Here is a 23,086-nt window from a genome sequence, read left to right on the forward strand (position 1 = left end):
ACCACCACGCTGCGTTTTGGTCTGCCTCTCCCTCAAGTAAAGAAAACCGTTACAGAATCACCCACCACAACAGGACCATGCGGCGTGGTAACGGGCAGCAGCAGGAGCAGCGCGATAAAAACTTCTGGACGTGAAGAAATACTTGACGGGAGAGGAACCTGGGCAAAACCAGGGGAGTGTCGCCGTCCCAAGGTGCAGCAGGAGAAGAGGCAGCAGGAGCAGTGCGAGGAGGAATGGACATGGGAGAACGAATTGGAGGGAAAGGGACCCTGGGCACAGCCAGGAGAATATCGCCTCCCCAAAGAAGAGCTGGAGGCGAAGAAGGCGGAGAGGCGCTGGTATGAGGAGGCAGCACGGTGGCGTGGATGGAAGCCCGAGTCAGCCCCAAAAATTTCTTGGGGGCAGGCACACAGGAAGTGTGGCGAAGCCAGGTAGGAGACCTGCGCCAACTTCCTGTGCTTACCGGGGGGCGAGAGAGACCGGGCAGGCACCGTGTTATGCGGTGGAGCGCACGGTGTCCCCAGTGCGGGTGCATAGCCCGGTGCGGTACATACCAGCTCCGCGTATCGGCCGCGCTAGAGTGAGCATCGAGCCAAGTGCCATGAAGCCGGCTCTATGCATCTGGTCCCCAGTCCGCCTGTCCAGTGCTGCCAGAGCCTTCCTCTCCAGCGTTGCCGGAGCTTCCCGTCTGCCCAGCGCCATCAGAGTCTCCAGTCTGCCCAGCGACGCCTGAGCCACCCGTCTGCCCAGCGCCATCAGAGTCTCCAGTCTGCCCAGCGCCGCCTGAGCCACCCGTCTGCCCAGCGCCATCAGAGTCTCCAGTCTGCCCAGCGCCGCCAGTGCCGCCAGTCTGCCCAGTGCCGCCAGTCTGCAAGGACTGACCTTTTGTTTGACCTTTGACTGACCTCTACGTTTGTGTATTGGTTAGGTGAGAATAAAAAAATGAGGGTGCAGAAATGTTATGCTCTTAGTGCAACCTTCATTTAACTAAGCAAGTCAGTTAAAAAGAACAATTCTTATTTACAAGGATAACTCCATGTCCAGATCCTTGAAAGAGGCAGATTTAACCTTTAGCTCAGTGCGGATCTTGCCTGTAATCCATGGCTTCTGGTTGGGATATGTAAACTCAGCAAAAAAAGAAACGTCCTCTCACTGTCAACTGCTTTTATTTTCAGCAAACTGTGTAAATATTTGTATGGACATAACACGTTTCAACGTGAACTGAACAAGTTCCACAGACATGTGACTAACATAAATGGAATAATCTGTCCCTGAACAAAGGGGGGTCAAAATCAAAAGTAATAGTCAGTATCTGGTGTGACCACCAGCTGCATTAAGTACTGCAGTGCATCTCCTCCTCATGGACTGCACCAGATTTGCCAGTTTTTGCTGTGAGATGTTACCCCACTCGTCCCACAAGGCACCTGCAAGTTCCTGGACATTTTTGGGGGGAATAGCCCTAGCCCTCACCCTCCAATCCAACAGGTCCCAGTCGTGCTCAATGGGATTGAGATCTGGGCTCTTTGCTGTCCATGGCAGAACACTGACATTCCTGTCTTGCAGGAAATCACACACAGAATGAGCAGTATGGCTGGTGGCATTGTCATGCGGGAGTGTCATGTTAGGATGAGCCTGCAGGAAGGGTACCACATGAGGGAGAAGGTTGTCTTCCCTGTAACACACAGCATTGAGATTGCCTGCATTGACAACAAGCTCAGTCCGATGATGCTGTGACACACCGCCCCAGACCATGACGGACCCTCCACATCCCAATCGATCCCGCTCCAGAGTACAGTAACGCTCATTTCTTTGACGATAAACGCAAATCCGATCATCACCCATGGTGAGACAAAACCGCAACTTCTCAGTGAAGACCACTTTTTGCAAGTCCTGTCTGGTCCAGCGACGGTGGGTTTGTGCCCATAGGCGACGTTGTTGCCGGTGATGTCTGGTGAGGACCTGCCTTACAACAGGCCTACAAGCCCCCAGTCCAGCCTCTCTCAGACTATTGTGGACAGTCTGAGCACTGATGGAGGAATTGTACGTTCCTGGTGTAACTCGTGCAGTTGTTGTTGCCATCCTGTACCTGTCCAGGAGGTGTGATGCTCGGATGTACCAATCCTGTGCAGGTGTTGTCACATGTGTTCTACTACTACGAGGATGATCAGCTGACTGTCCCGTCTGTCTTAGGCGTCTCACAGTACAGACATGGCAATGTATTGCCCTGGCCACATCTGCAGTCCTAATGCCTCCTTGCAGCATGCCTAAGGCACGTTCACGCAGATGAGCAGGGACCCTGGGCATCTTTCTTTTGGTGTTTTTCAGAGTCAGTAGAAAGGCCTCTTTAGTGTCCTAAGTTTTCATAACTGTGACCTTAATTGTCTACCATCTGTAAGCTGTTAGTGTCTTAATGACCGTTCTACAGGTGCATGTTCATTAATTGTTTATGTTTCATTGAACAAGCATGGGAAACAGTGTTTAAACACTTTGTAATGAAGATCTGTGAAGTTATTTGGATTTTTACGAATTATCTTTGAAAGACAGGGTCCTGAAAAAGGGATGTTTATTTATTTTGCTGAGTTTACATATGTACGTTCACTGTGGGGACGACATCATTGATGCCATCGATTATTCATGTGGTCATCAATGGTTTCGGATGAATCGCGGAACATATTCCAGTTTGTGGTAAACTATCCTGTAGCTTAGCATCCGCTTCATTTTGGTCATCTGACCCCTTCTGTATTGAATGTGTCACTGGTACTTCCTGTTTGAGTTTTTGCTTGTAGGCAGGAATCAGGAGGATAGAATTAATGTCAGATTTGCCAAATGGAGGGTGAGGGAGAGCTTTTTATGCATCTCTGTGTGTGGAGTAAAGGTAGTCTAGAGTTGTTTTCCCTCTAGTTGCACACGTGCTGCTAGAAATGAGTTCAAACAGATTTCAGTTTTCCTGCATTAAAATCCCAGGCCACTGACCCTGACCCTGGAACTGACCCTGGAACTGATCCTGGAACTGACCCTGAACCTGGAACTGACCCTGACCCTGGAACTGACCCTGGAGCTGACCCTGACCCTGGAACTGACCCTGACCCTGGAACTGATCCTGGAACTGACCCTGACCCTGGAGCTGACCCGGGCACTGGAACTGACCCCGACCCTGGCACTGACCCTGGAACTGACCCTGGCACTGGCACTGACCCTGTAACTGACCCTGGCACTGACCCTGCTTACTAAATCGTGTTTTTGTTCTACTTTACTTCATAGTACTACGGATATTGATTACTGCATTTTTGGGAAAGAGCATGCAAGAAAGGTATTTCACTACAAAATGTGAAACTTAAAAGGGAATGTGTTCTCAGTCAACTTACCTGGTAAAACAAGGGTTAAATTACATTATAGTCATTTAGTAGACACTTATGTACACACACCTCTCTGTCTGTCTCGTATTCTAGTATTCCTCCTCCCTACAACACTCCCCATAAGTTAACATTGCCAAAGTAAAGTAGATAATATACAAAAGTGAAATGAACAATATAAATGAACAGTAAACATTACACTCACAGATGTTCCAAAAGCATAAAGACATTACAAATCTCATATTATGTATATATATACAGTCTCTCTCTGTCTCGTATTCCTCCTCTCCCTCTAACAACAACACCAGGCCACCTTCCGCCAGGCCCTTACAACCGGATATTGTGCTTTTAAGGGGGAATGGAACCTGTCCTGCGCTCCAGTTTGGACGTTAACGAGGTGACACTCCATGTTAACTCCCCCTCCACATTCTCTGGATTGGTTAAACAGTGCAGAAGAGAACCTCCCACGACAGTGGTTCTTCATCTTGTCAAGAGCAGTACGTACGATCTAGTTTCAGACGTTGTTTTTTACGCATGCTACAGTAGGTTAGGCCACAGTAACAAACCCCACCACTCGCTGCTCCTCGCCCACCCTATTGGAGGCTGGCTTGATTGACGTGGGGGATCAGGCTTTCTGATTGGCCAATGCAGAATGAGAAAGTGACCTTGGACCAATGGGCTGCGCCGAGGGCGGGTATTGCTAGTGAAGGCGGAGCTTCCCGAGTTAGACCTACTTAAATACGAAAGGAACCGAAAACACACGTTACGCACACAGGGCTGCGGGAGGATTGGGGGATAGAAGGCAAGTGTAAAAGAGAGAGAGACAGACAGAGGGAGACAGAGACGGAGAGAGAAAGCCCACGGATGGAACGACAGGATATATAACCGTTTGTCCGGGTCTTGTGCAGGTAACCACTTCTATTAATCCGTCTTCCACACTCAGTGTGTTAAAGGTTCAATCATGCGTTATTAGACCCGGTCTGTCTGGCGGGGCATAGACACATCTGAAGCTTTTTGTCGGGGCGCACTCTTTTCTTTCTACAAGAGGGCAGAAGTGCACCTGGCTCTCTCTCTCTTTTCCCTTTTTAACTGTGGCTTTTCTGGCCTGCCTCCTCTCTCTCTCTCTCTCTCTTTCTCTCTCTCTCTCTCTCTCTCTCTCTCTCTCTCTCTCTCTCTCTCTCTCTCTCTCTCTCTCTCTCTCTCTCTCTCCAGCCCAGCTGTTTTCTCAACCTTTGTCGTTCAGTAAACCAGAGTAGATGCCTGGTTAAAGGCATGGGATAGGATGAGCGCGACAGACCACAGTGTTCTCGTCTTTCAAAAGGAACGCGGTTCAGTAACTGGAGAGTTGATCATTGACCTCTCTACGTGACTGTGGACTGTTTTCTCTGGATGTGGAGTATTTGAGTCTAGCCGACCAGTGCAGTCTACTGGGCACTATGCGCACTATTTTGAATGCAAATGTAAACCTCTTAACGACGTCACTCCAGTGAGAGTATTTTTTTTTTATATTTCTCCAACTTGTGATTTAGTGTAGTGAGTCTATTTAGTGGAGATTCCTTTTTGTTGTTGTTTTGTTTTCCAACACTCACATCTCTTCCCCACTCGGTCTCCCGCCCCTCCCCTCCTACCTCCCCGTCCCCCTCTCTCTTCCCCACTCGGTCTCCCGCCCCTCCCCGTCCCCCTCTCTCTTCCCTACTCGGTCTCCCGCCCCTCCTACCTCCCCAGGCACCTTATTCCTGTCCTCTGCTGGGGCTTTGTCATTGATGGGAAACCACCTGGACCGGATAGCCCACCTCAGCTACAGCGAGCTGCCCACCGGAGACCCGTCTGGACTGGAGAAAGAGGAGCTTAGGGTTGGAGTAGCATACTTCTTCTCTGACGAAGAGGAGGAGGTGGATATTATTTTTGTACATATATTTATATATTTATATATATATATATACAATATGTTGGGAGGGGAACCTGTAACTTTGTTAGTTGGACTGTGTGCATGTGTATTGCTGCTGCTTTCGTTGTTCTCCTTTCCCCCAACCTGGGCTCCAACAAGGGATCATCTAAACACAACTGCCTCCTTTGAAACATTCTTACCCATCGCTCCACAAAAGCTGTGGCCCTTGATGAGCAAGGGAAACCACTACTTCAAGGGCTCAGTGAGAGTCATGTCACAGATTGAAACGCTACTAGCGCGCACCGCTAACTAGCTAGCCATTTTACACCAGTTACACAGGTATCCTGTGCATATAACAAAATTAAACTCTGATTTTGATACATCTTTTCTTCCAATAAATTATTCTGTAATTTTATATAATCTTTAAGGTTTTTATTGACATAGTGTGAAACGCCTTTTTTTCAACCAACTTATTGCCTTATTATTTTTGTATTTACACTTTACATTAATATTTTACATTTTAGTAAATTAGCAGATGTTCTTATCCAAGGCCCGGTTTCCCGGTATCGACGTAACCCAGGCTCGCGTGTTTTTAACGATTCATCATTCCTACAATGTCCGAAGATGTAACATTTCCAAAACACCAGGCGACAGTCGCTAGGTGCATCGTTGAGATATGTGTCAGTACTGATAGGATCGAAAGAAAGGGAGCCATTCAAATCTTAACCTTAAAAAACGTCTAATTATTTCACAATAGTGACAACCAATCAGCTCCTCGAGAGGTATTACCATCTAAGGCTGCAAATATTGAGGCGGCTGATTCTAATGCTTACCCTATAAGCATTATAATGTGACTTGGCACTTTGTACATGTTAGGCTACACATCATTAAATGTATTGAGACAAATTATAGACAGAAGCCTACAAGTACAAAAAAATCGAACTCAATTGATTGAATATGAAATGTATTTTAATATGCTACTAGGCCTATAGCCTAGTGTTTATATTTTAGTGTAGTAATCTCTCGGTTTTCATTCGTGGCTCATTTTGTATCAATTGTGTCACGCCCTGGTCTTAGTATTTTGTGTTTTCTTTATTATTTTGGTCAGGCCAGGGTGTGACATGGGTTAATTATGTGGTGTGTTTAGTCTTGTTTTTTTTTTGTAGGTATTAGGATTGTGGTATAGTGGGGTTATCTAGCATAGTCTATGGTTGCCTGAAGTGGTTCTCAATTTATCGTTGTCTCTGATTGGGAACCATATTTAGGCAACCATCTTCTCAGTGTTTCGTGGGTGATTGTTCCTGTCTCTGTTAGTTGTCACCAGTATAGGCTGTTTTATAGTTTTCGCGTTACGTTTCTTGTTTTGTATTGTTCGTGTTTATTCGTTTATTAAACATGTATCAAAATTACCACGCTGCATTTTGGTCCGATCCTTGCTACACCTCCGTAACAAATTGCAAAGACAATTTTGTACTAAAGTTATCGAAAGTCACAGAGCTGTATAAAACAGTTTTATTATTTATTTTATTATTTGATTCTATGTTCAGCGGAGATCTTCTGTTTTATAAAGTGATGTGGGAGAGCAAAAAATAATAAAACAAAGCATCTAACACTGTTCTACGAGTGAAAGGTAAAGTTAAAACCAACGGTTTTGGGGGAAACAGCTCGGAGATTTAATACCTACGAAGGGTCTAATGAGGAACTTAATTCATCCTCAAGATGCTTTTGAGAAAACTGAGCCCTGAGCGACTTACATGAGCAATTAGGGTTAAGTACCTTGTTCATGGGAACAGATGTTTTTTACACAGGTCGGCTCAGGGATGTAAACCAGCGATCTTTCGGTTTCTGTTCCAACGCTCCTCACTGCTTGGCTACCTGCCAACCATTCCATACTTCACCATTTCATCTCACTGCTTGGCTACCTGCCAACCATTCCATATTTCACCATTTCATCTCACTGCTTGGCTACCTGCCACCCATTCCATACTTCACCATTTCATCTCACTGCTTGGCTACCTGCCACCCATTCCATATTTCACCATTTCATCTCACTGCTTGGCTACCTGCCTCCCATTCCATATTTCACCATTTCATCTCACTGCTTGGCTACCTGCCTCCCATTCCATATTTCACCATTTCATCTCACTGCTTGGCTACCTGCCACCCATTCCATATTTCACCATTTCATCTCACTGCTTGGCTACCTGCCACCCATTCCATATTTCACCATTTCATCTCACTGCTTGGCTACCTGCCACCCATTCCATATTTCACCATTTCATCTCACTGCTTGGCTACCTGCCACCCATTCCATATTTCACCATTTCATCTCACTGCTTGGCTACCTGCCACCCATTCCATATTTCACCATTTCATCTCACTGCTTGGCTACCTGCCACCCATTCCATATTTCACCATTTCATCTCACTGCTTGGCTACCTGCCACCCATTCCATATTTCACCATTTCATCTCACTGCTTGGCTACCTGCCACCCATTCCATATTTCACCATTTCATCGCACTGTTGAGAAAAATCGCTCAAGTAAGCATTTCATTGTGCCATTTACATCACGCTGTACCCTGTATGACTGAACCATTTACATCACGCTGTACCCTGTATGACTGAACCATTTACATCACGCTGTACCCTGTATGACTAAAACATTTACATCACGCTGTACCCTGTATGACCTAAACCTTTTACATCACGCTGTACCCTGTATGACTGAAACATTTTGTTTTGCTCTTTAGGGTTTTAGGCTCGGTATCTTTAAAACACTTAGTGACCACCGCTGATGGGCTTTACTAAATAAATGTCATGGATTGAAAGTAATTTGATTTTGTTTTTTGATTTTCCAGGTGGATGATGGCGGAGGAGGCTACACCAAGGACCCGGAGGGCCCCGGGGCGGTCAGCGAGCTGGAGTACTCTGCATTCTGCTCACAGGAATGCATCTTCTCCAAGCTCCGCGAAAACCAGGACTTGAACGTGTACTCCGCCAAAACTTTGCTCTCCATGTGCAAGCCAGGGGACCTTGTGGAGCTAGTATCCACATCACAGGCACCTCACTGGGCTGTGTACGAGCTCAACGACCAGGTGATACACCTGCATGAGGGGGAGATACGGAAGGACAGCCTGACTGAGATAGGACGGGGCCGGCGTGGACGGATAGTGAACAGCCGCTACCGCTTCCGACCGCTGCCCTCCGACCTGGTGCTGCAGAATGCCGCCGGCCACCTGGGCCTACACAGCGGGGACATCTGCTGGACCAGCTCTGAGAACTTCGCCGCCTGGTGTCGTTTCGGGAAGCGGGAGTTCAAGGCAGGAGGCGAGGCACATTCGGCAGAGCAACAGTACTTTCTCAAAGTGCACCTCGGTGACGGGACTCGGAATGGACACGCCCACACGCTGGCGTTCCGTAGCCTGGAGGATATGATCCGGGAGAGGAGGAAGGTTGACGCCAGCGGGATTCTGAAGGAGCTGTCTTTAGGGGTCAGCGGCGGGAAGGAGTGATTAATATGATGGCCTATACTCTCTTCTTTCCTTTCAGAGAGAGATGGAGCTGTTTGCAGGCTGGCTGCGTCTCTAACACTGGTGACACTGTAGGAGAGAGATTGTGATCATATTGCAGCAAAGTAGAAAATAGCCCACAAGGACGAGACAGACAAACGTTCATGTAAACATTGACAACTGCTCTTGTTTGTTTGAGGTTTCTTTCTGCTGCAACATGTCACCCTGTACCTTTTTAACATAGCGCACGACTCCACTCGCTTGATTTTTTTCCTCTTCCCGCTGCGTTCTTTCTCTGCATAAGGGCACCTGCTGCTGCTGTTGCTGCTGCTGTTGGTGCTGCTGCTGGTGCTGGTTCTAGTGCTGCTGGTTCTAGTGCTGCTGGTTTTTGCTGCAGCAGACTATTGCAAGGAGAGAAAGAGAGACAGACAGAGATCTGTTGGATCCCCGGCGTTCTATTTTTTTACTCCTTCACATTAAAAACCTGGGACTGAACGAACAGTCAACCTTAAACCACCTATTCATGTTGTAGCCTACCAGAGGGACGGACCGATGGACAGGCAGACACCATTTTGTTCTGTTTTCTGCCCCCTGGTGTTTGTTTGGAAAGCTACGTTCATGCATTGATTGGTTTGCATTTGAGTCCCATATTTTTGTATTTGAGTTGGTGACTTCTTTCTCCCTGATTGGTGGATTTTTCTTTTCTAATAAACAGAGGTTGCAACATGAAACTTTTCTGGTCTGAGAGATACTGCTGTTACACACACACAACGAGATATTAAAATTGAGCCCGTAGACTAATGTATATTTGGTGACCCTGCCTCGTTCGGCCTGGGGGGCAGCCCTATCTCTACATTTGGAAATGCCCCCCCTCCGGTCGTAACATAGCGACCAGCAGGGTCTACAGAACAGGATACAATGGGAACAGACTCCAGGAGTCCGTGACTTATTCATCTTGTTGCCAGGCAATTGTGCGTCTGGGAACGAGGTTTTGTGATCTATATACAATGACAATGTTTCCATTATTGTACCACTATTTAGCCCCCCCCCCCCCCCCCAAAAAGGGAGAAGCATTCCGTATGCCAACAATGCTATAACATAAGACGCCAAAGTTGAGTCACGAGTCCATGTTCTGGTTTATATTGTAAGGAGGTACTAAACATTGGTTACGGAAGAGGTCAGTTTCTCACTTTACGACAGTATCTGGATAAAGGCTTTATGGCTCTAATCAGTTCACGACTGCTGCCTTAGGCATTAGGTCACATGCAGTTGGGAAAGATGCAACTATTGGGATGTGATGGGAGGGGTTAGAGACAAAAGTGTGTTATTTCTATTCCCTATGGTGCTGTGTGATGTTGGTGAGAATATAAAACCTCTGGTTTACTGAGGGGTCAGAGAAGAGAGAGACGAGACGGGGAAGAGAGAGAGAGAGAGAGAGAGAGGAGGGACAGAGAGACCGACACGGGGAGAGCAAGAGGCAGAGATGGGGGATAGAGAGAGAGACGGGGGATAGAGAGAGAGACGGGGGATAGAGAGAGAGGAGTGACAGAGACAGACACGTGGAGAGCGAGAGGCAGAGACGGGGGATAGAGAGAGAGAGAGACGGGGAAGAGAGAGAGAGGAGGGACAGAGAGACAGACTGGGAGAAAAGAGAGACGGAGTGGAGGGAGAGAAGAGGATGGGGAGGGAGAGAAGGGGGAGAGAGAAGAGGAAGACACATGGGTAGAGAGAAGAGGAAGACGCATGGGTAGAGAGAAGAGGAAGACACATGGGTAGAGAGAAGAGGAAGACGCATGGGTAGAGAGAAGAGGAAGACGCATGGGGAGAGAGAAGAGGAAGACATGGGGAGAGAGAAAGATGGGGAGGGAGAAGAGGAAGACACGGGGAGAGAGAAAGATGGGGAGAGAGAAGAGGAAGACATGGGGAGAGAGAAAGATGGGGAGAGAGAAGAGAAAGACACATGAGGAGAGAGAAGAGGAAGACACATGGGGAGAGAGAAAGACGGGGAGGGAGAAGAGGAAGACACATGGGGAGAGAGAAAGATGGGGAGAGAGAAAGATGGGGAGAGAGAAGAGGAAGACACATGGGGAGAGAGAAAGACGGGGAGGGAGAAGAGGAAGACACATGGGGAGAGAGAAAGATGGGGAGAGAGAAGAGGAAGACACGGGGAGAGAGAAAGATGGGGAGAGAGAAGAGGAAGACACGGGGAGAGAGAAAGATGGGGAGAGAGAAGAGGAAGACACATGGGGAGAGAGAAAGATGGGGAGAGAGAAGAGGAAGACATGGGGAGAGAGAAAGATGAGGAGAGAGAAGAGGAAGACACATGGGGAGAGAGAAGAGGAAGACACATGGGGAGAGAGAAGAGGAAGACACATGGGGAGAGAGAAAGACGGGGAGGGAGAAGAGGAAGACACATGGGGAGAGAGAAGAGGAAGACACATGGGGAGAGAGAAAGACGGGGAGGGAGAAGAGGAAGACACATGGGGAGAGAGAAAGATGGGGAGAGAGAAAGATGGGGAGAGAGAAGAGGAAGACACATGGGGAGAGAGAAAGATGGGGAGAGAGAAGAGGAAGACACGGGGAGAGAGAAAGATGGGGAGAGAGAAGAGAGACACATGGGGAGAGAGAAAGATGGGGAGAGAGAAGAGGAAGACATGGGGAGAGAGAAAGATGGGGAGAGAGAAGAGAAAGACACATGGGGAGAGAGAAGAGGAAGACACATGGGGAGAGAGAAGAGAGACACATGGGGAGAGAGAAGAGGAAGACACATGGGGAGAGAGAAGAGGAAGACACATGGGGAGAGAGAAGAAGAGGATGGGTAGAGAGCGAGAGAGAAGTAGAGGAAAAAAGAGAGAGGGGGAGAGATGAAAAGGGAGAGAAAGGGCAAAAGGCAGATGGTGAGAGATGGATAAAGGGAGAAGGATGGATGGATATAGGTTGGATGGAGGATTGATGAAAGGCGAGAGGATAGAGAGAGGATAGAGGATGGATAAATATAGGATAGAGGATTGATAGAGAGAGGATAGAGAGGATGGATAGATAGATAGATAGATAGATAGATAGATAGATAGATAGATAGATAGATAGATAGATAGATAGAGGATGGATAGATAGTGGATGGCTAGATAGTGGATGGATAGATAGAGGATAGTGGATGGATAGATGGAGGATGGATAGATAGTGGATGGATAGATAGTGGATGGATAGATAGAGGATAGTGGATGGATAGATGGAGGATAGTGGATGGATAGATAGTGGATGGATAGATAGAGGATGGATAGATGGAGAATGGATAGATAGAGGATAGTGGATGGATAGATAGTGGATGGATAGATGGAGAATGGATAGATAGAGGATAGTGGATGGATAGATAGAGGATGGATAGATGGAGAATGGATAGATAGAGGATAGTGGATGTATAGATAGAGGATGGAGGATGGATAGATAGTGGATGGATAGATAGAGGATAGTGGATGGATAGATAGAGGATGGATAGATAGAGGATAGTGGATGGATAGATAGAGGATAGTGGATGGATAGATAGAGGATGGATAGATAGTGGATGGATAGATAGAGGATGGAGGATGGATAGATAGAGGATAGTGGATGGATAGATAGAGGATGGATAGATAGAGGATAGAGGATGGATAGATAGAGGATAGTGGATGGATAGATAGAGGATGGAGGATGGATAGATAGAGGATGGATAGATGGAGAATGGATAGATAGAGGATAGTGGATGGATAGATAGTGGATGGATAGATAGAGGATGGATAGATAGAGGATAGTGGATGTATAGATAGAGGATGGATAGATAGAGGATGGATAGATAGTGGATGGATAGATAGAGGATAGTGGATGGATAGATAGAGGATAGAGGATGGATAGATAGAGGATAGTGGATGGATAGATAGAGGATGGATAGATAGAGGATAGTGGATGTATAGATAGAGGATGGAGGATGGATAGATAGAGGATGGATAGATAGTTGATGGATAGATAGAGGATAGTGGATGTATAGATAGAGGATGGAGGATGGATAGATAGAGGATGGATAGATAGTGGATGGATAGATAGAGGATAGTGGATGGATAGATAGAGGATAGAGGATGGATAGATAGAGGATGGATAGATAGAGGATAGTGGATGGATAGATAGAGGATAGTGGATGGATAGATAGAGGATGGATAGATAGAGGATAGTGGATGGATAGATAGAGGATGTATAGATAGTGGATGGATAGATAGAGGATGGAGGATGGATAGATAGAGGATAGTGGATGGATAGATAGAGGATAGTGGATGGATAGATAGAGGATGGATAGATAGTGGATGGATAGATAGAGGATAGTGGATGGATAGATAGAGGATAGTGGATGGATAGATAGAGGATGGATAGATAGAGAATGGATAGATAGAGGATGGAGGATGGATAGAGGATGGATAGATAGTGGATGGATAGATAGAGGATGGATAGATAGAGAATGGATAGATAGAGGATGGATAGATAGTGGATGGATAGATAGAGGATGGATAGATAGAGGATGGATAGATAGAGGATGGATAGATAGAGGATGGATAGATAGAGAATGGATAGATAGAGGATGGATAGAGGATGGATAGATAGTGGATGGATAGATAGAGGATGGATAGATAGAGAATGGATAGATAGTGGATGGATAGATAGAGGATGGATAGATAGAGGATGGATAGATAGTGGATGGATAGATGGAGGATGGATAGTGGATGGATAGATAGTGGATGGATAGATAGAGGATGGATAGATAGAGGATGGATAGATAGTGGATGGATAGATAGAGGATGGATAGAGGATAGAGGATGGATAGATAGAGGATGGATAGATAGTGGATGGATAGAGTGGAGGTGAATCTCTAAAAGCATTTATATAGCAGAGAAGATATGGTGGGATTTGAAATGGTCGGTAATCTGTTTGTTGACTTGGCTTTCGAAGACCTTAGAAAGGCAGGGTAGGATAGATATAGGTCTGTAGCAGTTTGGGTCAAGAGTCCTGCCGTGTAGTTCTGGGCTGATCCCTCACCTTCCTCATGATCATTGATGGCCCACGAGGTGAGATCTTGCATGGAGCCCCAGACCGAGGGTGATTGACCGTCATCTTGAACTTCTTTCATTTTCTAATAATTGCGCCAACAGTTGTTGCCTTCTCACCAAGCTGCTTGCCTATTGTCCTGGTGCCCATCCCAGACTTGTGCTGGTCTACAATTTTACCCCTGATGTCCTTACACAGCTCTCTGGTCTTGGCCATTGTGGAAAGGTTGGAGTCTGTTTGAGTGTGTGGACAGGTGTCTTTTATACAGGTAATGAGTTCAAACAGGTGCAGTTAATACAGGTAATGAGTGGAGAACAGGAAGGCTTCTTAAAGAAAAACTAACAGGTCTGTGAGAGACAGAATTGTTACTGGTTGGTAGGTGATCAAATACTTATGTCATGCAATAAAATGCAAATGAATTACTTAAAAATCATACAATGTGATTTTCTGGATTTTTGTTTTAGATTCCGTCTCTCACAGTTGAAGTGTACCTGTGATACAAAGCATGTAGAGTTCTGTCATTTTTAAGTAGGAAAACCTGCAAAATCGGTATCAAATACTTGTTCTCCCCACTGTATATATTAGACAGTACTAGGGTTTATATATACGTATATGTATATATCCAAGTCTGTAACTCCAAGTCTGTGAAATCAAACTGTCCACTTAGGAAGCAACACTGATTGACCATAAATTTCACATGCTGTTGTGCAAATGGAATAGACAACAGGTGGAAATTATAGGCATTTAGCAAGACACCTCCAATAAAGGAGTGGTTCTGCAGGTGGGGACCACAGACCACTTCTCAGTTCCTATGCTTCCTGGCTGATGTTTTGGTCACTTTTAAATGCTGGCGGTGCTTTCACTCTAGTGGTAGCAGGAGACGGAGTCTACAACCCACACAAGTGGCTCAGGTAGTACAGCTCATCCAGGATGGCACATCAATTCGAGCTGTGGCAAGAAGGTTTGCTGTATATGTCAGCGTAGTGTCCAGAGCATGGAGGGGCTACCAGGAGACAGGCCAGTACAACAGGAGACGTGGAGGAGGCCGTAGGAGGGCAACAACCCAGCAGCAGGACCGCTACCTCCTCCTTTGTGCAAGGAGGAGCAGGAAGAGCACTGCCGGAGGCCTGCAAAATGACCTCCAGCAGGCCACAAATGTGCATGTGTCTGCTCAAACGGTCAGAAACAGACTCCATGAGGGTGGTATGAGGGCCCGATGTCCACAGGTGGGGGTTTTGCTTACAGCCCAACACCGTGCAGGACGTTTGGCATTTGCCAGAGAACACCAAGATTGGCAAATTCGCCACTGGCGCCCTGTGCTCTTCACAGATGAAAGCAGGTTCACACTGAGCACATGTGACAGACGTGACAGTCTGGAGACGCCGTGGAGAACGTTCTGCTGCCTGCAACATCCTCCAGCATGACCGGTTTGGAGGTGGGTCAGTCATGGTGTGGGGTGGCATTTCTTTGGGGGGCCGCACAGCCCTCCATGTGCTCGCCAGAGGTAGCCTGACTGCCATTAGGTACCGAGATGAGATCCTCAGACCCCCTGTGAGACCATACATTGGTGCGGTTGGCCCTGGGTTCCTCCTAATGCAAGACAATGCTAGACCTCATGTGGCTGGAGTGTGTCAGCAGTTCCTGCAAGAGGAAGGCATTGTGCTATGGACTGGCCCGCCCGTTCCCCAGACCTGAATCTAATTGAGCATATCTGGGACATCATGTCTCGCTCCATCCACCAACGCCACGTTGCACCACAGACTGTCCAGGAGTTGTTGGATGCTTTAGTCCAGGTCTGGGAGGAGATCCCTCAGGAGACCATCCGCCACCTCATCAGGAGCATGCCCAGGCGTTGTAGGGAGGTCATACAGGCACGTGGAGGCCACACACACTACTGAGACTCATTTTGACTTCTTTTAAGGACATTACATCAAAGTTGGATCAGCCTGCAGTGTGGTTTTCCACTTTTATTTGGAGTGTGACTCCAAATCCAGACCTCCATGGGTTGATAAATTTGATTTCAATTGATCATTTTTGTGTGATTTTGTTGTCAGCACATTCAACTATGTAAAGAAAAAAGTATTTAATAAGAATATTTCATTAATTCAGATCGAGGACGTGTTATTTTAGTGTTCCCTTTATTTTATTGAGCCGTGTATATATATATATTTATATAAATATATATTATACAGTACTGGGGCTTATATATATTAGACAGTACTGGGGCTTATATATATTATACAGTACTGGGGCTTATATATATTATACAGTACTGGGGCTTATATATATTATACAGTACTGGGGCTTATATATATTATACAGTACTGGGGCTTATATATATTAGACAGTACTGGGGCTTATATATATTAGACAGTACTGGGGCTTATATATATTATACAGTACTGGGGCTTATATATATTATACAGTACTGGGGCTTATATATATTATACAGTACTGGAGATTATATATATTGGACAGTTTGAGGTTTAAATACATTCAGAAAGTTTTCAGACCCCTTGACTTTTTCCACATTTTTTTATGTTATAGCATTTTTCTAAAATTGATTAAATCGTTTTTTTCCCCTCATCAATCATCACACAATACCCCATAACCAGAAAGCAAATAACAGGTTTAGACATTTTTGCAAACATATTAAAAAATAAAAACTGAAAGAATACATTTACATAAGCATTCAGACCCTTTAATCAGTACTTTGTTGATGCACCTTTTGCAGTGATTTCAGCCTCCAGTCTTCTTGGGTCTGACGCTACAAACTTGGCACACCTGTATTTGGGGAGTTTCTCCCATTCTTCTCTGCAGATCCTCTTGTCAGGTTGGATGGGGAGCGTTGCTGCACAGCTATTTTCTCCTGAGATTTTCAATCGGGTATAAGTCAGGGCCATCGATGTTCTTTGCTCTTATACTACTAGCTTAGTTGGTTTATTCACCGAAAAATATAGGATCCTTCCCACTAGCCATGATCACCTGAGATAATGAATGGGCTGGAAATGCCGAGAGATGAGTTCTGTCTATAAAATGTGACCTTGATTCGGTCTTATGTAGAAAAATTTGAAATTGTATTTTAAAACATAGATAATCGTTTCTACTGCTGATTTTTTGAAATATATAACATTAGAACTGCAATTATGTTGCTACTGATCTCAATAACAGCTGCCCTGAATTTATCAGGCGCAATCGACAAAGGTCAGTGGGAAAAGTTGTGATGGACTGCTTTCAGGAGGACGATCGTGCCATGCAGACCGAAAATGAATCAGACGATAATGAAATCCCTGGTTTTAGGTAGAAACATTTTCATTGAAGAAGATCTTGTCAAGTCTTCTGATGACAGTGATGAGGAAGTCTTCTGATGACAGTGATGAGGAAGTCTTCTGATGAGGAAGTCTACTGATGACAGTGATGAGGAAGTCTTCTGATGAGGAAGTCTTCTGATGACAGTGATGAGGAAGTCTACTGATGACAGTGATGAGGAAGTCTTCTGATGACAGTGATGAGGAAGTCTACTGATGACAGTGATGAGGAAGTCTTCTGATGACAGTGATGAGGAAGTCTTCTGATGAGGAAGTCTACTGATGACAGTGATGAGGAAGTCTTCTGATGACAGTGATGAGGAAGTCTTCTGATGACAGTGATGAGGAAGTCTTCTGATGACAGTGATGAGGAAGTCTTCTGATGACAGTGATGAGGAAGTCTTCTGATGACAGTGATGAGGAAGTCTTCTGATGAGGAAGTCTACTGATGACAGTGATGAGGAAGTCTTCTGATGACAGTGATGAGGAAGTCTTCTGATGACAGTGATGAGGAAGTCTTCTGATGACAGTGATGAGGAAGTCTTCTGATGACAGTGATGAGGAAGTCTTGTGATGAGGAAGTCTTGTGATGAGGAAGTCTTCTGATGACAGTGATGAGGAAGTCTTCTGATGACAGTGATGAGGAAGTCTTCTGATGAGGAAGTCTACTGATGACAGTGATGAGGAAGTCTTCTGATGACAGTGATGAGGAAGTCTTCTGATGACAGTGATGAGGAAGTCTACTGATGACAGTGATGAGGAAGTCTACTGATGACAGTGATGAGGAAGTCTTCTGATGAGGAAGTCTACTGATGGCAGTGATGAGGAAGTCTACTGATGGCAGTGATGAGGAAGTCTTCTGATGACAGTGATTCGGTGTTCAACTTCACGGAACAGTTTCTTGCGGCGCTTCCTATGCAGTATTTTTTTTTTACGTGTTATTTATTACATTGGTACCCCAGGTCATCTTAGGTATCATTACAGACAGTCGGGAGGAACTACTGGATATAAGAGCAGAGTCAACTCACCATCAGTACGACCAGGTCATCTTACAGACAGTCGGGAGGAACTACTGGATATAAGAGCAGAGTCAACTCACCATCAGTACGACCAGGTCATCTTACAGACAGTCGGGAGGATCTACTGGATATAAGAGCAGAGTCAACTCACCATCAGTACGACCAGGTCATCTTACAGACAGTCGGGAGGAACTACTGGATATAAGAGCAGAGTCAACTCACCATCAGTACGACCAGGTCATCTTACAGACAGTCGGGAGGAACTACTGGATATAAGAGCAGAGTCAACTCACCATCAGTACGACCAGGTCATCTTACAGACAGTCGGGAGGATCTACTGGATATAAGAGCAGAGTCAACTCACCATCAGTACGACCAGGTCATCTTACAGACAGTCGGGAGGAACTACTGGATATAAGAGCAGAGTCAACTCACCATCAGTACGACCAGGTCATCTTACAGACAGTCGGGAGGAACTACTGGATATAAGAGCAGAGTCAACTCACCATCAGTACGACCAGGTCATCTTACAGACAGTCGGGAGGATCTACTGGATATGAGAGCAGAGTCAACTCACCATCAGTACGACCAGGTCATCTTACAGACAGTCGGGAGGAACTACTGGATATAAGAGCAGAGTCAACTCACCATCAGTACGACCAGGTCATCTTACAGACAGTCGGGAGGAACTACTGGATATAAGAGCAGAGTCAACTCACCATCAGTACGACCAGGTCATCTTACAGACAGTCGGGAGGAACTACTGGATATGAGAGCAGAGTCAACTCACCATCAGTACGACCAGGTCATCTTACAGACAGTCGGGAGGAACTACTGGATATAAGAGCAGAGTCAACTCACCATCAGTACGACCAGGTCATCTTACAGACAGTCGGGAGGAACTACTAGATATAAGAGCAGAGTCAACTCACCATCAGTACGACCAGGTCATCTTACAGACAGTCGGGAGGAACTACTGGATATGAGAGCAGAGTCAACTCACCATCATCAGACCAGGAACTTTCCCGAAGCGGATCCTGTGTTTTTCCCTTGTGATTTCCTTATGATTGACGAGACGTGGTGTGATCATAACAACACACAGGAACTCAAGTCCTTCTGTTCACCTGACTTAGAATTCCTCACAATCAAATGTCGACCGCATTATCTACCAAGAGAATTCCCTTCGATTATAATCACAGCCGCATATATTCCCCCCCAAGCAGACACATCGATGAAAACAAGACTCCCTAAATTGTATCAGCATATCGATTGCGCAACCAGGGCTGGTAAAACTCTGGATCATTGTTATTCTAACTTCCGTGATGCATATAACGCCCTCCCACGCCCTCCTTTTGGAAAAGCTGACCACGACTCCATTTTGTCGCTTCCAGCCTACAGACAGAAACTAAAACAGAAAGCTCCTGCTCTCAGGTCTGTTCAACGCTGGTCCGGCCAATCTGATTCCAAGGTTCAAGATTGCTTCAATCACATGGATTGGGATATGTTCCACAATGCGGCAAACAACAACATTGACAAATACGCTGATTCGGTGAATGAGTTCATTAGCAAGTGCAATGTCGTACCCACAGCAACTATTAAAACATTCCCCAACAAGAAACCCTGGATTGACGGCAGCATTCATGCAAAACTGAAAGTGCGAACCATTGCTTTTAACCTGTGCAAGGTGACTGAAAACATGACCGAATACAAACAGTGTAGCTCTTCCCTCTGCAAGGCAATCAAACAAGCTAAGCGTCAGTATAGAGACAAAGTAGAGTCGCAATTCAACAGCTCAGACACAAGGTATGTGACAGGGTCTACAGTCATTCACGGATTACAAAAAGAAAACCAGCCCAGTCACGGAACAGGATGTCTTTCTCCCAGGCAGACTAACTAACTTTTTTGCTCGCTTTGAGGACAATACAGTGCCACTTACACGGCCCGCTACCAAAGCCTGTGGACTCTCCTTCACTGCAGCCGACGTGAGTAAAACATTTAAATGTGTCAACCCTCGCAAGGCTGCAGGCCCAGACGGCATCCCCAGCCGCGCCCTCAGAGCATGCGCAGACCAGCTGGCTGGTGTGTTTACGGACATTTTCAATCAATCCTTATCCCAGTCTGCTGTTCCCACATGCTTCAAGAGGGCCACCATTGTTCCTGTTCCCAAGAAAGCTAAGGTAACTGAGCTAAATGACTACCACCCCGTGCACTCACTTCCGTCATCATGAAGTGCATTGAGAGACTAGTCAAGGACCATATCACCTCCACCCTACCTGACACACTTGACCCACTCCAATTTGCTTACCGCCCCAATAGATCCACAGACGACGCAATCGCAACCACACTGCACAATGCCCTAACCCATCTGGACAAGAGGAAGACCTATGTGAGAATGCTGTTCATCAACTACAGCTTAGAGTTCAACACCATAGTACCCTCCAAACTCGTCATCAAGCTTGAGACCCTGGGTCTTGAACACGCCCTGTGCAACTGGGTACTGGACTTCCTGACGGGCCGCCCCAAGGTGCTGAGGGTAGGTAACAACATCTCCAGCCCGCTGATCCTCAACACTGGGGTCCCACAAGGGTGCGTTCTGAGCCCTCTCCTGTACTCCTTGTTCACCCACGACTGCGTGGCCATGCACTTCTCCAACTCAATCATCAAGTTTGCAGACGACACTACAGTGGTAGGCTTGATTACCAACAACAACGAGACGGCCTACAGGGAGGGGGTGAGGGCCCTCGGAGTGTGGTTTCAGGAAAATAACCTCACACTCTACGTCAACAAAACAAAGGAGATGATCATGGACTTCAGGAAACAGCAGAGGGAGCACCCCCCTATCCATATCGACAGGACAGTAGTGGAGAGGGTGGTTTGAGTTTGAGTTTATTTTTATTTTTACAGGACAGTGCACATTAATCAACGTTTCAGTAAAAGTGCCGGTTTTAGCCAGCCGGCTAATTTTCAACCGCAGTCCCTGGGCAGGTTATTAAAAACAATTACAATATAGACAATAGCAACATAGAACAAGCAAGACACAGCAACATAGGACAAGCAAGACATAGTATACAGACAGAGCAACATAGGACAAGCAAGACGTAGCATACATACAGAGCAACATAGAACAAAAAGCAGCAAGACAAAATTCATAAAAGCATCAAGACAAAATTCATAAAAGCAGCAAAGTGTTTCCACACCTCACAAGCTACAGACAACAGACAACATGGAAAGCGGCAACACACAGCTAGGGACCATGTTCACAAATCTGATTGACCTTTAGCCATGTCTTCAAGCATTTTGTGAAAGTGTGATATGTGGTGCAATTATGTGTGTCTGATGGCAGTGTATTCCAGACATGGGAAGCTCTCACAGAGAATGCAGATTTACTAAAGGTGCTTTTCCTTAAGGGAACTATACAGTCACCTCTCATGGTAAGTTTTTAGTTCCTCGGCGTACACATCACGGACAAACTGAATTGGCACACCCACATAGACAGCGTGGTGAAGAAGGCGCAGCAGCGCCTCTTCAACATCAGGAGGCTGAAGAGATTCGGCTTGTCAACAAAAGCACTCACTGTTAATATACCCTACATTACTCATCTCATATGGATATACTGTACTCAATACTATCTACTGCATCTTGCCTATACCGTCTTGTACCATCACTCATTCATATATCTTTATGTACATATTCTTCATCCCTTTACACTTTTGTGTGTAAGGTAGTTGTTGTGAAATTGTTAGGTTAGATTACTCGTTGGTTATTACTGCATTGTCGTAACTAGAAGCACAAGCATTTCGATACACTTAACATCTGCTAACCATGTGTATGTGACAAATACAATTTGATTTGAGTTTTGAAAACAGTGGAATAAAGCAGATAAGGACATAATAGAATTATAGAATTCTGCCGTTTGATCGCAAATGCAGAGGGAGTCGGATAGAGAACACAGAAAGCTGTTGTTTTAAACACGCCTCCGAATTACATCTTCAAACTAAGGGCAACCATGGCCTCTATGACAGAGAGAGAGAAAGATCTGATGCTTCTTATGGCATTGCACACGAGCCAAACAAAACGGAAACGACACAGGACGTCTTACTTAATGACAAGGGTTGCATTCTGCCGTGAAGCTTTCATCCACATATATGGGTAACAGTCTAGCTACAGTTTCAGATACTATGCGTTTCTAATTTTGTCAGAAAGTTGTTTTCATTGCTAGTTAAAGCTTGCTGTTAGCTGGCTAGCTAACGTTAGGTGGCTGGCTAGCGAGCTAACATGACGTGTATGATCTGTGTAGTAATACTATCTCAGAAAGCCATTTGCAAATCTAGTTATAGCCTCATTTTTGCTAGCTAACTAGCTAACATTGAACCTATTTGGTTAGCTATGACATGAATGCTATTTCGCATTGCTAGTTCTAGCCTAACGTTATCTAGCTAACTAGCTGACATTGAACCTGTTTTGTTAGCTAGCTACATTGAACCTATTTGGTTAGCTATGACATGAATGCTATTTTGCATTGCTAGTTCTAGCCTAACGTTATCTAGCTAACTAGCTGACATTGAACCTGTTTTGTTAGCTAGCTACATTGAACCTATTTGTTTACCTATGACATGAATGCTATTTCGCATTGCTAGTTCTAGCCTAACGTTATCTCGCTAACTTGCTAACATTGAACCTGTTTTGTTAACTTTAGCGAGCTATGACTATTGGTTTCTATTGCTAGTAGTCTATGGATTGGGATTATGGTTCTTTGTTTAGCTAGCTAGCTAAATGTCTAAACAAACGACTCCGCTTCACCAGATGATAACATGACCCATGAAGTTAGCCAGGTGTGTCTGACGGTGATTACAGCTATCTACTATATAATAATGACAAAATATTAGTGTCTGGAGTTTGTCTTTCAGCATCAGTAGAACACACCTGACTCTCCTCACCAGT

The 23,086-nt window shown here is 45.6% G+C and overlaps 1 protein-coding gene across 1 annotated transcript; it reads left to right on the plus strand.

Annotated features, from left to right (window-relative positions):
• Positions 1 to 4,134: 4,134 nt before the first annotated feature.
• On the plus strand, positions 4,135 to 9,476 carry LOC135506271 (protein LRATD1-like). Its single transcript, XM_064925812.1, has 3 exons — positions 4,135 to 4,261; positions 5,079 to 5,245; positions 8,101 to 9,476. Exons 2-3 carry the CDS (start codon positions 5,117 to 5,119, stop codon positions 8,752 to 8,754), a joined length of 783 nt encoding a protein of 260 aa, XP_064781884.1. The 5' UTR covers positions 4,135 to 4,261; positions 5,079 to 5,116; the 3' UTR covers positions 8,755 to 9,476.
• The last annotated feature ends 13,610 nt before the right edge of the window (positions 9,477 to 23,086 follow it).

This window comes from Oncorhynchus masou, chromosome 19, assembly GCF_036934945.1.
Source record: "Oncorhynchus masou masou isolate Uvic2021 chromosome 19, UVic_Omas_1.1, whole genome shotgun sequence".
Classification (NCBI taxonomy): domain Eukaryota; kingdom Metazoa; phylum Chordata; class Actinopteri; order Salmoniformes; family Salmonidae; genus Oncorhynchus; species Oncorhynchus masou.

Excerpts from the sequence above, each read along its gene's own strand:
- LOC135506271 (XM_064925812.1), top strand. The coding sequence starts at position 5,117 with ATGGGAAACCACCTGGACCGGATAGCCCACCTCAGCTACAGCGAGCTG. Across the intron at positions 5,246-8,100 it reads TCTCTGACGAAGAGGAGGAG|GTGGATGATGGCGGAGGAGG; the intron begins GTGGATATTATT and ends TTGATTTTCCAG.